This window comes from Dunckerocampus dactyliophorus, chromosome 5, assembly GCF_027744805.1.
Source record: "Dunckerocampus dactyliophorus isolate RoL2022-P2 chromosome 5, RoL_Ddac_1.1, whole genome shotgun sequence".
NCBI lineage: Eukaryota > Metazoa > Chordata > Actinopteri > Syngnathiformes > Syngnathidae > Dunckerocampus > Dunckerocampus dactyliophorus.
Window position 1 is genome coordinate 22241770 of NC_072823.1, and position 15117 is coordinate 22256886.

General features: G+C 41.9%; 1 protein-coding gene across 1 annotated transcript; it reads left to right on the plus strand.

Moving 5' to 3' along the window:
- Nucleotides 1-3967: 3967 nt before the first annotated feature.
- Nucleotides 3968-15117, plus strand: LOC129181888 (ceramide kinase-like). Its single transcript, XM_054777627.1, has 13 exons — nucleotides 3968-4277; nucleotides 5775-5891; nucleotides 6672-6794; nucleotides 6877-7002; nucleotides 7078-7144; nucleotides 7223-7368; nucleotides 9757-9831; nucleotides 10950-11102; nucleotides 11171-11276; nucleotides 11688-11767; nucleotides 11984-12189; nucleotides 12266-12486; nucleotides 12565-15117. Exons 1-13 carry the CDS (start codon nucleotides 4142-4144, stop codon nucleotides 12650-12652), a joined length of 1644 nt encoding a protein of 547 aa, XP_054633602.1. The 5' UTR covers nucleotides 3968-4141; the 3' UTR covers nucleotides 12653-15117.

Consider the following 15117-nt stretch of genomic DNA (forward strand, 5'->3'; position numbering starts at 1 on the left):
AAGCTCTCTAGTGCCACTTACAGTAGTCGCTTTACTGTTAGCATTAGCATTACCCGAAGGCCAGGAATTGAGGTGGAGACGCCACCTCAAGGTTTGGTCAGTGGAGGCCTCAAGTCCAGCACGCAACATGTAGACTTCCTGTTCTTGTTCTTCAGTGGGAACATCGACACTGTTAGCTGACAGTGCTGAAGCTAGCCAGGAACCCTCCTCATTAATAAATTGAACACGTGTTAATATTTGACCAACAGATGCAGTGAGTGTGCGTCTGTGTTGCCGTAGATTTGTGCCTTTAAACATTTAAAGGGAGATTCAACATGAAAAACCTTTTTATGGTTTCTTAGCCCCCCCAATTGTCCTGGAATATTTGCAGCTTCCTGTCATCTTTAATTTACTTCTTTATGCTCAGCCTCAGTGAAACATCCTCCTTGTTCATCTTATTCTTTGCTGTATTTCTAGAGATGAGCTTTAATGACCAAATTTGCAATACAATATACTGTCATGTGACCTAGTTTGATGGCTGCTAAGTGTTTCCATCCATTCTTGCCATGAGCCACTCGGCGCATTGCCAATCAATCCACATCTGAACATCCGCAATCAACCTTCTACTAGCTCCTTAGCAGGAGAAGCAGTCATTCCACAAGCCATCATCCTGGATGTACGCCGTTCCTCCAGCAGAGGAGGAGCCTTGCTTCCCCAGCCTCCTGTATACATACGCATATAAACATAATTCATTCACTTCACAGATGCTGATTAGACATGATAATTATTGCACAGGTGTGCCTCGGGTTGGCCACAATAAAAGGCCACTCCAACATGTGCAGTTTAACTGTATTAATTAATTTTGTTTTGGGGAGATACAGTAGTTAATTTCAGTGAGGTTCAACTTAAAGACCTTTTAACATGCAGGTTTAAGTGTCTTTTTGTAATGAATGCAGAATGAGAAGATGGGGCGGCTGTTGGACCAATCAAAGTGCAGGAATGACCTTTAAAGTCACATGACATGGGATGCACCAAAGCAAAGGTTCTCAAATGGTCTCAACCTGCTACCCACATTTTCCAATGATCATTAGTTGCAACCCACCTTATTTATTTTTATTTCTATATATATATATTATTTTTTTTTACACTTTTCTTTAAGTCACTTTTATTTTCTATTTTTTTATTCATTTATTAATTTATTTTATTTATATATTTTCAATACTTGTATTTAATTCTCTAAATGTATTTTGTTTTTGTTTTTAATTGCTTATGTCATCTATTAAACCATAAATACACAAAATTACATGTCCAAAGTGCATTTTGCATGAAGGCATTTTGTCAAGGAAATGAGGAAGGACATGAAAACTGCATGCAAATCATGCATAAATTAAATATATTTTTTAAAGTGCACCAAATAAGACCACAAAATCATATTATTTGTAATTTTCAAGTAAAAAAAGAAAAAACAAGTCAAGACATTAGTTTGATATTCCATATTTTAATGTAATTTTTGACTCGCTGTCTACGACCCACAAAGAATGGATCCGTGACCCGCTTTTGAGACCCAACCCAACAGTTGAGAACCACTGCATTAAAGCCACTTCAGTTTTTTCTTCACTTTTTTATTAAATTAAAAAAACAACATTAAAGGGCAAAAACACAAATTTGTGAAAGTTATTTGACCTTTAGACTGTCTGCTCTTTGGGCGTGTTGACCTACAAAGGCCTCAAACAGCTGCTCTGCTGCTTTGCCATCGTCCATTTTACATGACATTGCGTGAGTGGACACAGCTGGACAGACAAACTGTCACAATACATTGTCTGTGTTCAACACCAGAACCCTGACCAACCCCCTCTCACCTTTGCCATCACGTGAGCCAATCAGCAACATCCATCACAACCTGAAACGAGCGTCCCACTGGTGTCGTCCATCTTTGCCTGCCAGGTTTCTCTGCAGAGGAGGCTGCTGCTTCGATGACCTCAAAAGTCAAAGGGTCAAGCAATACGAAGACGACACTTGTTAAGTAACACGTTAAATACTTCAAAGATACTTGTTCAGTAACTTATTGAATACGACAACAACATTTGTTGAGCAACTTGTTAAGTACCTCAACAGCGGTTGCGTAACTCGTTGAATACTACTACACTTGTTCAGTAACTTGTTAAATATTACAGTCATGGAAAAAATGATTAGACCACCCTTGTTTCTTCAGTTTATTGATGCATTTTAATGCCTGGTATAAATAAAGGTACATTTGTTTGGACAAATATAATGATGATAACAAATATATATAGCTCATAAGAGTTATAATTCTGTATAATTCAGATGTTTTGACATGAAGTTGTATGACATCCCCATCAGCATTGTAGTCCAATAACAGCGACTTAACACCCACTTGGTCTCCTAAGTCCAGTTCTGGTCAGATTTCTGTGATGAAGAACGTAGTTCCGCTTAGTTGCTGGGGGCAATTAAGTAAAGAGTTTGGCAAAATACATTTGCATCACAAAAATGCTTTGTCTAAAAAATCAAACCTCACAAAACGCTCGGCGTTATATTTGTCTCCCGCCGTATTGCTGCGCACTGTCGCCTGTGCATTCTTGTGTATGTGGCGAAGACACTCGCATCTACTTCCGCGACGGAGCGCCACGGCCATGTTGTTTACGTATGTCTTCCACAGCGGAAGAAGATGCGGGTGTCTTCGTCACATTCACATGAACGCACAGGTGACAGTGCGCAGGGATACGGCGGGTGAGTTTTTATTTTTTTGAGAAGGCATTTTTGTGACTCAAATGTGTTAATCTTTTCAACGCATATTGTTTTGAGAAGCCAAACTCTTTACTTAATTGTCCCCAGCAACTAAGTGGAACTACGTTCTTCATCACAGAAATCTGACCAGAACTGGACTTAGGAGACCAAGTGGGGGGTAAGTATCTATTATTGAACTACAATGCTGATGGGGACGTCTTACAACTTCATGTCAAAAAATCCAAACTATTCCTTTAATATAGGGCAATGTAGGTTTGGATTTTTTTCTCCCTTAATAAAAAGTTTAATTTAAAAACTGCATTTTGTGTTCAGTTGTGTTGTCATTGACTAATATTTAAATTTGTTTGATGATCTGAAACATTTCTATGACAAACCCACAAAAAAAAAAAAGAAATCAGGGGGCAAACACTTTTTCACACCACTGCATATGAGACAGCGGTTAGCAAAAGCCATTTACGCCAAGGTTTTATTTCTGTCCGAAGTTCTTACAAAGTTTACCTTCGAATTGTGACAAATATAGACATTTATTTGTTCAGTCTGTTATTTTAAACCACTATTGGTAACATCTGCTAGCTGGTGGTGGTGTTCTTATATGTTTTGGTTGAAAACACTGTAGTTTGGATTCGAAGAGGGACAGAACCTTCAAGTACTACAAGAGTACTTGTTGAGTAACTTCAATGCTTCAGAGACCAGAGTAACTTAAATACTTCAGAGACCAGAAATGTAACATGTTTGCCTGACGATTTGCGTGTCAGTGTGCTCTGACGTTGTCTATTACCGTTATCTAAATATAAAGGAGCCTTTCGAACATCTTAATTAAAGCAACAGCACCCCCTTCTGCTTCAAAGAAGTCTTGCAGCCTTAAAACATTAACATAAACTTTTTTTTTTTTTTAGCTTTTAGCCACCCCACCCCCTTTAAGACCAAAAATACAACAGTATGAAGTAAATATTGTACCGTATGGAGGGACGCCTTTATGTGCTGTGTGAGCAAACTGCAGCCTCACGACAGGTAATGAATACACTATACAGGAACACGATTTGTTCTATAAAGCATCTACTGAGAACATGGAATTATTTATTAAAATGTGAAATTACTGAGAACATCGAATCATTTCTTATTAAAACGTCCAATTACTGAGAACATGGAATTATTTCTTATTAAAATATCGAGTATTTCCGACAGCAATTGAATGCACCGTTAGGCCACTCCCACTTCCGGTGAGTAACCGCTATGTCTTAGAAAAAAAACACAATCCGCTACACGGTGCAACTCGAGCCGAATTCCGGACTTCGTGGGGGTTTTACGTCTTTGTCCTTTCGTGGGCCTCACGGAGACATGGCCGAGCGCAGGTAACCTTCCCCGGAACCCGGACCCGAAGGACGGAACGGAGCAGATGGAGAGGCCGGTGAGGCTGCTGCTCTTATCCGATCTGCGCGTCCGAAACGTCGCCCACGAAGTGAGCCTTTGCCGCTCTCTGCTCACCTGGAAGAGGCAGGCCTCCAGCCCGGTGTATCACGCGTTCAGACCCAGTAAGACCCAAACCTTGTGGACGCTGTCGTTCTTTGTTTCTCCCTCCATGTCACAAGGATAAAGGAAGGACATTTTGGTCTTTTAAAGGTCATTTAGGATGCATTGATGACACATTTGAAGACACGTAATTCATAGTTGGGCAGCACAACTAAGACATCTGTCATATTAATATTAAATGCTATTTGATAAACATCCGCTTACGTAACTAGCAACATCCGTTGGGCTCCCGCCATCAACATCGACTATTTTTCATTATAATGGACAGTAAAGTTAAGTTATGTATCATAAAAAAGTTGATTGATTTATGGCCCAGTGGTGTATGTTTGTTTATATGTTTTGTTCAAATGTTTGACAATCACGAAAACAATGCAGAATATAACACATCAATTCTAAGGGGCCATTCACAGGGCCATTTGAGGTCAAAAGTTATCCCTAAGATAACAAAAAGTTGTGTTGTGTTGTTAATCATTCTGGATTGACACATGTAATCTTTGTATGACATGTTGACAAGGAAGTGTGTCAGAGATTTCAAAATAAAGGCTTAGTAGATCATTGAGCTTTAAACACGTGGGCTCTGGTCATTGCCTGCAGGCTTCTGGTCTCTGTTTCAACTGCCCTCAGTCCAGCTGTGTATCACATTATGTCCCCATGGCAGCAGACTGGAAGAAGCAGAACGTGTTAGTGAATCTTTAATGTTTGTCCTTCGTCCTGACTATTGATTGAACTCTTAGGTTACACTCCGTGGTGTGTGTTGTGTGTGTTTGGTGACCGTGTGGTTCACCTTCAGGGTTGTGTGTTCCTCGGTTCTGTCACGGCCCAGGACCAGGTAGGAGATCTTCTGCTGGACCTCTCCTCGTCTGCAGACCGAAGGATGTGTAGAATGTGTAGAACGAGACGCGTCTCTGAGTTTTCTTCCAAATGAGGTCTATCAAAAATAAATACAAATAGGATTTTTCATATTTGGAATACAGCTCGTTATATTCAACACAACAAGTTGTTGTTGTGGTCTGTGTTTTGATGTGTTGTATCTTCTGATAGGACAGCAACATGTGTCCCCAAAAGTCTGAACAGGACTTGTTGGAAACAATCTTATCAAGTGACATCCAGCTGTGTGTGTGTGTGTGTGTGTGTGCATTGTCTTCCTTGTGTTAGTGTGGAATTATCATTATATAATAGTTGATTGTGTGCACTGGCTCTTTAAATGGAAACTAGGAAGTTGTTTGTTATTTCTTAGTCGATTAGAGGAAAACGACAATCCGTTCATTCATCTTCTTCCGCTTATGTTGTGCAATCTAATCAGAGCAAGGCAGATAAATTCAAGTTAACACAATCAGTGCTGTAAATATACTATAAATACAGCGCATTATACAACATTACAAGATAATTCAATAGCTTAATAAAAGGAGTCAACGTGCTGTCTATTGGTACATTCATGTATCACTTCAATGTTGGATTTCAAATCTGATACAATTCTGTGTGTTTGTGTATGTGAGCAGGCGTGTGTCACAGTGTGCACGTGTCAGAGATCATCAGCGTCCGAGAAGAAGTGGAGGAAAGCAGCAAAGAAGATGGCAGCTGGAAGAAGATTAAAGACTGCAGGCGGTCTTTCACAGGTGACACAAATACATGAATGAAAATACAATGTGCAAATACATTGATACACAGGAAACACCTATGGGAAGACACCTGTACACAGCAATAAAGACCTCTAGAAACAATACTAACATTTCTTGACAACATTTCTTCATATTGACCACATTGAAAATTAAGATAAATGTTCAAATTAACGCCTCTTTTGAATTAACCATGACTACGTAGTCTGGTTGCGTGGTCTACAAAAGCAAATAACCATCAGGGTCTCTCGTTAGCACTGTGTAAACATTGGCATTAACAACAGTTGTGGCTGTAGATAGATACAGTAGATAGATACTTTATTCATCTCCAAGAGAAATTGAAGAATAGAGACACTATAAGATAGTTGCTGCATTTGAAGTGGTCAGTATCCGGCAGCTTTATTTATTGTAGCTCTGCATGCTCTTTAAAATGTCGCTACTCAGCTGTTTGTGTGAAAGTAATCTGCGTTACACTTGCTGCATTGTTGTTTATCCGCGCTATTAATGTTGGCTCGGCAGTTTGCGCCTTACACTATTGCAACATTGGTTCTGTTGCTGCTGTGTTGTGCAATATACTTGTTCATAAATGAGCATGTGGTCAAAGACAGCTACCTTCACCTTTCCGCTTTCTCATGCACTCCAATCATTATTAAATTGAGTTGATTGAGTTTTCCCAAACATCTCTCCAATTATCAACTGTCGCTAAATAAACGCGCTGATTGGAATTTGAGCAACTAATATATTTTATCACTTTAACATTTTTGTTGTGTTGTGTTGCAGTGTTTTACGTGGAGAGGTGTCGGCAGCACCGCTGGCGGTGTACCAAGGTCACCTTCATGTGTCCAGACGTGGCGCTGTGTCATCGCTGGGTAAACATCATCAAAGAGCAGCTAGCAGCCATCAGTACGACAACACACACAAAGAAACACACAGTCATAGATGTGTCAGGTAGATAGTGTGTAACGTTACATTGTGTTGCTCACAGCCAGCAGACCCAAACACCTGCTGGTCTACATCAACCCGTACGGCGGGAAGCGTCAGGCAAAGCGCGTCTACCAGCAGAAGGTTGCTCCCTTGTTTGCACTCGCCGACATCACCGTGCACGTCATCGGTACATCAGCAAGCTTCTTTTCTTTCACCTGTTGTTGGTGCTTGCAACTTGAGTTGTGCTCCTCCGTTACCATAGTGACAGAGTATGCCAACCACGCCAGAGACCACCTGAGGGAGGGGGCAGAGCTAAACAAGTTTGATGGGTGAGTCCAGGCTGATGCCACATCACAGCATGGGGATTGAGCGCCACAGCCCTAACGTTTTGTTTTGACCCACCTCAGTGTGGTGTGCGTCGGCGGCGATGGCATGTTCAGCGAGATTGTCCACGGCTTGATCTCCCGCACACAGAAAGATGGTGGCATCGACGTGAACTTTCCAGATGAAACACTCATCAGCTGCTCGCTGCGCATCGGAATCATCCCTGCAGGTCGGAACACGGTCTTAGTGGACTCTCTTGCCTCTGTTTTAGTCTGCAAGTTAGTAATGCAGCCAGTTTAACGTCATTATTTAATTTTGGTGCAAATCCGGATAAAGACACAGATCACTTTTGGCCGTTACAGTCTGCTTGCATGGTTATGGTTTAGTTTATTTCGAACATGCATACAGGTTACATTAGAATACTTCATGTTACAATTCATAATTCCGCATGTCCAAAAAGGAGTAGGAAGAAGCAGAGCTTATTTTATCCTACCTACATTTGTTCACTTCCTGTTTTCAACATGCACGATTTACATTATTCTTCTATATAATAAAAGCAGATGGAAAAAAAAAATCCATAGTTGTCCAGATAATACCATCCTCTTTATAGATCCTTTATAGCTAAAGGTTTTCCCTTCCAGGTCCTCCTGTCCTGCCTGTCGTACTGTGAGTGTAGATACATTTGAATGTAGATACATGGGTTCCTGAATTGTTATGGAATGTCATCTGCCAACTGCATTGCTCTTTCTTTGTGGCTTATAGCATCCATTTTCCTTGTTGTCATGGCAGTGTGATCTTTAATATTTATCCAGCTCCTTGATATCTTCGACAACAAGCATTCTTGCCTCCTCTGGCCCTCCATTGTAGCTCAATGTATATTTTGCCAGCTGGCGCTCCCAATACCTTTAATCTTTCCCTGCTTCCTCAAGCTGCACGCTTCCTTGGTGATGTCAGCGTTGCATTTTGTCAGATGCTCATTCATGTAGACGTATTTAGCTTCTTTCCCTGTTTCAGCAGTGCAGTTTTGAATTCCCTGTTGGTGAAGTTAACAATGATGACAGGTGTGGCATTGTTTCTGCCGTACAGTGGAATGCATGTATCAATGGTGTTGACCTCCTTCGATTGTAGAAATTTGGCAATTTGTTGCTTTGTTGAAGCAAAATCCATTTCATTTGGTTCTTCTCTGTTCTGGACTGCCCTGGCATTTGTCCTGAGTATAATTCGGAGCCCCGTGAGGATCACATCGTTCATTCGTGGATTCTTATCCATCTCATCAATTGTATATTTCATTTGTTCAATTATTTTTTTCCTTTGCTTCTGTCTCTTCTTCAAGAGTGGCGCGCAAGGCAGCATTATAATCCAGTAGTACCTTGATTGTCATTTTGTAGTGCTTTATTTTCCGCCATAGAGTTTTTAACCCCCTTAAAGGGTCACAGACATGATTTATCAACTTTGCTTAAATATGTTGTGTGTTGTTTGTAATTATGTTCTATGTTGTTCATTTTTTTAAAGTGAATGATAAATTCACCTTAGCTGGTGTCACTTCCAGAAACAGCCCCTTTCAAGGATGGCTATTAGTAATGGCTCCCACCACGTACTATAAATGTAATTTTTACAAATTTACCGTTCGCTTTCAAAAAACAAATTTCAAAATTATAAAACGAACCAAATTATAAACAATATACAGTAGAACATATTTAAGCAAAGTTGATAAATAATGTCAGTGACCCTTTAAGAGCAGCATGCAAGGCAACATTATCATCTTGTAGTACCTTGATATCATCCCGTAGTGCCTTGGTATCCTTGCACAGTACTCTATTTTCCTCCTTAAGGTTTATGACCTTTTTATAGATCTCTAAAAAGCCCATCTTGAGGCTGTTGTTCTGTGTTTACAGACTTCTTAGATTTTGCCATATTTGTGCTACAGTTTCCTTCTGTTGCTCTTTCATCTCCTCCTTCAGGGTCTCAAATAACATCCAAACTTTCTCTGCCTCTGCATCAAATTGTTGACCCAGATTTACATTCTTCAAGGGGCCATATAATATCAAACCCTCATCCCAGGTTGGCACTGCTTCTGATTGTGGACCCGGATTTACAATCTCTGAGGCGTCATATTATATCAAATCCCCATAGTTCACCTGCCAGAATGGCAGTGTTCTGAATGTGGCCCTGGATTTCCAGGATCAGTATCATTTTGCTTTTTGTTTGGCATTGTTGCTAGGCACCCGCTTTGAACTTTAGCAGTTAGCTGGTTAGCTTGACTTGCTACCAGCTGTCAGCACTTGTAACATGTTTATTTCCAAGAATCTGTCCCTCTCGCCTGTCCGAGTTGAAGTTGAGGGTGTCAGCAAGCTGTTCCGATCATGTGTAGTCAGGAAACCACCAAAATAGTTAAAAACTCTAGTATCAACAGCAGACCTCTGGCCATGTACGTCCTTTCCAGTCAACAACAAGAAAAAGGCAGTGACCCACCGGATCCACCAGATGGTGCTGTGGTGGGAAAAAAAACTTACTGTGTGTGGCAATTGGCACCCATTTATTTAATGTGCATCATTACCTACAGGACTGGAGTTGAACACCTTAAGATTTTTCAACGGTCCTCATTTGTTTGTTTCAGGCTCCACAGACTGCATCTGCTTCGCCACGGTGGGCACCAATGACCCCGTAACCTCTGCATTGCACATCATAGTGGGTCAGTCACATAACTTTGCATTTGAATAGTAAATATACAGTTGTCCCTCTCCACTTTCCAGTTTGAACATCGCACCCCCACTCTATCGTGGTGTTTCAAAAAATAATTAAGAAATAAATGGCCACTGTTTTGTGGTTGACTGCTGCCTATTATTAGTTTAAAAAACATGCATATGAAGCAATTTTACGTATTTTAAGCATTTCCAAGCATAAAAATAACTAAATCAATTAAAATACAAATACAGTTTAAGGGATTAAAGGATGTCAAACTGTAGTCTACACTGGCCACTAGGTGTCACTTGATTGCTGTCAACAACAATTATTGCAGGTTTGAATTATCTCACAAAAGGCACAATAATAATAATCCATCCATCCATCTTCTATGCCACTTATCCTCACTTGGGTCACAGGGGTGTGCTGGAGCCTATCCCAGCTGACTTCAGGCAAGAGCGGGGTCTCCAACCATTCGCGAGGCACATATAGACAAACAATCATTCATACCTATGGACAATTTAGAGTCGCCAGTTAACCTAACATGCATGTTTTTGGAATGTGGGAGGAATTGGGAGTACCCGGAGAAAACGCACGCACGCACAGGGAAAACATGCAAACTCCACACAGAGACTTCCAGGTCTCCTGACCGTGTGGCCAACAAGCTAACCACTAGGCCACCGTGCGGGCCCAGTGATAATAATCATCATTATAATCATAATAATAACACACGGTACTGATGTGGCTGTTCTCCAACCAAAACTCAACTCTGATTCTCCAACGTCACTTCCTGTCCACACGTCTGGAAGACATATATTGACACTCACAAGCACGAGTCTTATTTATGTCTTAAACGGCTTATTTTCTCTGGTTATAGCTACTATATTAGGTAATATTAGTGTAAAGGTGACTGTAAGGGCGTTATTGTATTGTATTGTATTGTTAGGTTGTAAACAGGTATTCTATGCTCTATCTACGAAAATATTTGATTTACAAATAAGGAGTCCTGCTTTGCATAAATGAATTTATTGCAGTCGGGTTTGGGACCAATTAACCGCGATAAACGAGGTCTTACTGTATACATAAAGATGGGGAAAATGTTTAAATAGTTTCCCATGTTGTACTCAGGTGACTCTCAGCCGATGGACGTATGTTCGGTTCACCACAACAATTTGTTCCTGCGCTACTCTGTCTCTCTGCTGGGATACGGATTCTATGGCGACGTGCTGACCGATAGCGAGAGGAAGCGATGGATGGGACCGGCCAGATACGACCTGGCAGGTGTGCACATCTGTGACAGGAAGACTTAATGCACCATCCTGACACTTGAGTGTTTAATGCCCCCGCAGGTCTGAAGATGTTCCTTACTCATCATTACTATGAGGGAACAGTTTCCTACCTGCCAGCCAGCGGCATCATTGGAGCACCCAGGGACACCTCCAGGTGTCGATCAGGGTGAGCAGCAACCACAAGGGTTAAGGTTAGGTATTGGGTTATATTAAGAGTGGCGGCTAGGGTTTGAGTTGGGGTTAGGATTAGGATTAGGGGTCTGTGGCAAGGTTTAGGGGATGGAGTTGGGTTAGGGCTATGGTTAGAGTTAGGGTTAGAATAAGTGAAGGGTTTGGGTTTGGACTGGTTAAGGTTGGGGAAAAGACAAGGGTGTTTGGGTTGGGGTTAGAATTATGGTTCAGGTTAGTTTAGGTCTAGAATTAGATAAGGGTTAGCGGCTGGGTTATCAACTAGGGTTGGGTTAGGGTAAGAGTTGGGACTACAGATGGGTTTTGGGTAGGATTAGGTTTGGGTTAGTGGTTAGGAAAGGAGGTCTATTTGTAAAATCAGTACAAATGTTTTCATGTCCATGCACAGCTGTTTGGTCTGTCGGGACAACAAGAAGCTTTTGTCAGAGAGAGCTGAAAAGTACGAGACAGATGAGCTGTTGGACAGTGGTGAGTTGAACAAATCCAAAATGTCAAAATACTTTCATAACTTAATTCTAATCAAACAAAATTAACATGGACTTTTAATCGAATGTCACATTGACACATTGATTGTCGCTGGATGTACAAAATGACTGTGGTTCATGAATGGATCTCTGAGGAACGCCGTCAAGCACAAGAAGCTGTTGTCAAACCTGTGACGTCAAATATGTGATCCTGATGCAGAAAGTGACGGCGGCTGGCAGACAATCCGAGGCAAGTTCCTGGCGATAAACGCCGCCAGTATGAGCTGTGCTTGTCCCCGAAGCCCTAAAGGCCTGTCCCCTGCTGCCCACCTGGCCGACGGCACCACGGACCTCATCCTGGTCAGAAAGTGTTCCCGCTTTAACTTTCTCAGACACCTCCTGAGACACACCAGCAAAGACGACCAGGTCAGGAAACCTTGGTTGACTTGTCGTTAATAGTTGACATCAAACATCTTCATTGTCTGCGTGTATCCTCCTGCAGTTTGACCTGTCCTTTGTGGAGGTGCACAGGGTCCGCCGGTTCCGCTTCACGCCACGCTACTGCCAAAGCGACTCGGACCTGGAGCTGGACCTGCTGGAGAACAGCAAACACCAAATCTTCAGCCAGATCTGCCGGGATCACCCGGCTTGCGGCTGCTCGCCTGCCTTCAGCAACTGGAACTGCGACGGCGAGATCCTGAGCCACACGGCCATCGATGTCAGGTACTGCGACTTCTCTTGCCCGGGTCTCTCTCAGACCTGGTTCACGTCTGTCTGAACACGTCTCTTGTTCTTTCCCAGAGTGCACTGCCAGCTCATCAAGCTGTTTGCACGAGGTATTGAGGAACCAGCCATGTTTGATGACCTCACTCTCACCTCTTCCATGTAGACCTCAGACCGCATGGAACCGGCAACACTTCACTCAATTGTTTTACAATGAACACGTCTGGTTGGTTCTGTTTGTTGAGAACCATATTGATGAGCTCACAAATGTCCAGAAGAGAAACTCAACAAGGTACCAGAAAGAACCGCCTGCCCCTCGAAACCAGCAAAGTAACATCGACTTCCAAAAAACTCCAGCCCCAAGAGTTTGGATTCTTACATCAAGTCTAAGGCTACGCTCACACTGCAGGGTATGAAGCCCAATTCCGATTTTTTTTGTTTAAATCCGATTTTTTATGTGGTCGTTCACATGACCAAACAAATGCGACTTATTAATGTGAACTCAAAGCGTCTGGAAAGTGACGTGCATGCACAGAAGCACGACATCACTCGCATTTCCGTGTGTTTACGGAAGTAAAGATTGCTGCAGTGTGTGCTGTAGTGATGTGCGACACCATTGATTTCATTTCCGATTCGATACTGGGTAAAATTCAGGCTGATATGGGCGATACAGATCCGATACTATGTGCAAATCCACCTAATGTGTCTGGTACGTTTCAAAAAGCAGTGTACAGTATTTCAAATCATATCATGAAGAATACAAGACATCATAATAATTTATTGATTTACTTTAAACCCCCAAGTATGCTGAGGTAGTGGGGTGATTTACAATATAGCCAAGCTAATATACAACATCAGAAAAAACAAAGGACAAAATCATATACAATATCTTAAGTATGAAAAGTATCACTATTTTGAGTTCAGAATCGACTTTAGAGCATGAAGAGCTGGTATCACAAGGATCGTTATTTTAGTATCGACGCACACATTGCTTGAGCGCTCTCCTTAATGAGTTGGTGGCAATTTCAATGATTTTGTGCAACGGGAGTCAATATTTTCTCAATCAAATGATTCCGTGTAGGAGATTAAGAAGAAAGAGGGCAGGATTTTTTGCTGCTTCACTAATACCTTTTAAAAAAAAAAAAGTTTTTTCGGATGTGAAAAACTTTTGCCTATATCGTTGAATAGCTTTATCCGAGTCTTGCAGGATAAACCACGCCTTTCGATGACTGCCTACATCCGTGAGGACCTTTAAAGTCTCGATAAGCACGGCAATACACACCTTTCGATGACGTACGTCTGGGTCGGATACATGCGACCTGACCGTTCATACTGCAGTCGCATCGCATGTCGGATTTACTGTATATCCTCATACGAATGAGGCCTGAGTCGCATTAGAAAAAATCTGAATTGTGCCGTTCACACTGACATGAAAAAATCAGACACAGGTCACATATGAGCAGTTGACCTGCAGTGTGAACGTAGCCAAACGAGTCCTGATCTGAGTCCGATTTCAGTGTAAATGACAAGTGTCAAGTGAAGTCAAAGTGCAGAGTCTAGGTTGTGTTCATGGTCTTTTCATTTCAGTTCAAATTTTGAAGGCAATGCTGGTTTTTGTCTTGGACTGGTCCGGACCTGCTGTACGTGGACTCTGCTCTTCGTCTCTCGTGATCCTCATTAGTCTTATAGGTCAGCCACTCCATTTTGGGTCTGTAGGCCATATCTGATTTTACATTCTGAATTTGTGTCGTCATTTATGTCAACATGGCCACTGCTGTCAATGAAGCCATTTGAAAAGGTCGAAACTGAACTCCACTTTAGTAGCGTTTGACTTTGGCAGTTCCACTGCACTCTTCTGACTTCAGTCGCACATCAAAGTCACTCTTAAAACATTTGTATTTATTTTAGTCTGTTACGTTTTTAAGGAACAACTATGTTCGTTATTCCAAGGGTCATGCATTCCTCAAGAGGTCAAGTCCAAACCGTGTCATGTGACCCGGTGCTGAGCCCACTTGCAGCTGTGGAGTCGGACTATGACCGTTTTATTCTTCTTGATATGCAAATGAAGTTGAGAATAGCAAATCCAGAGCAAACCCCAACATCCGAGATGCCGCTCTGTAGTGCCACATGCGGTTATCTACGTGTAGCACAGATGTTTGAACGTGTCATCAGGATGCTTGAGAACCAATAAGCATCTCACAGCCACACAAGCCTCATCTAGCCAGTTAGCTCACGGTTTGTGCAGGTGTAATGTAGCATCACCTAGAGCTCTTCATGGGCCCCAACAGACTTGGCGTAGATGACATGGTGTGTTTCTACTGAGCGAGCCTCTGACAACCTAAATGTTCCATGTTCTGATCCAAACCAAGCGAACAAAGACAAAGACGCTGTGGACATTTTTGTTTAGAGAGATATTTAGCTTGAATTATGTCAGTGTTGCTAGCGTAGATGTCATTTTGCATGTTAGCATAAGGCAATGTAGCGAACCACTAGCGTTCTAGTCACTTAGCTTATTATGCAACTCCATTAAATGCTGGACCCTTCCAAGGAGACCTATGCACCCACCAGTGGACTCCCAACTCTCTGCTGTAGCCTCTTGTTTCATGTAGGAATAAATAAAATTAACTCTGA

What these genes read in the sequence shown, in the direction of transcription:
- LOC129181888 (XM_054777627.1), top strand. Translation starts at nt 4,142, where the DNA reads ATGGAGAGGCCGGTGAGGCTGCTGCTCTTATCCGATCTGCGCGTCCGA. An exon ending in ACACCAGCAAAGACGACCAG is followed by an intron (nt 12,190 to 12,265) that starts GTCAGGAAACCT and finishes ATCCTCCTGCAG; the next exon opens with TTTGACCTGTCCTTTGTGGA. An exon ending in CACACGGCCATCGATGTCAG is followed by an intron (nt 12,487 to 12,564) that starts GTACTGCGACTT and finishes GTTCTTTCCCAG; the next exon opens with AGTGCACTGCCAGCTCATCA.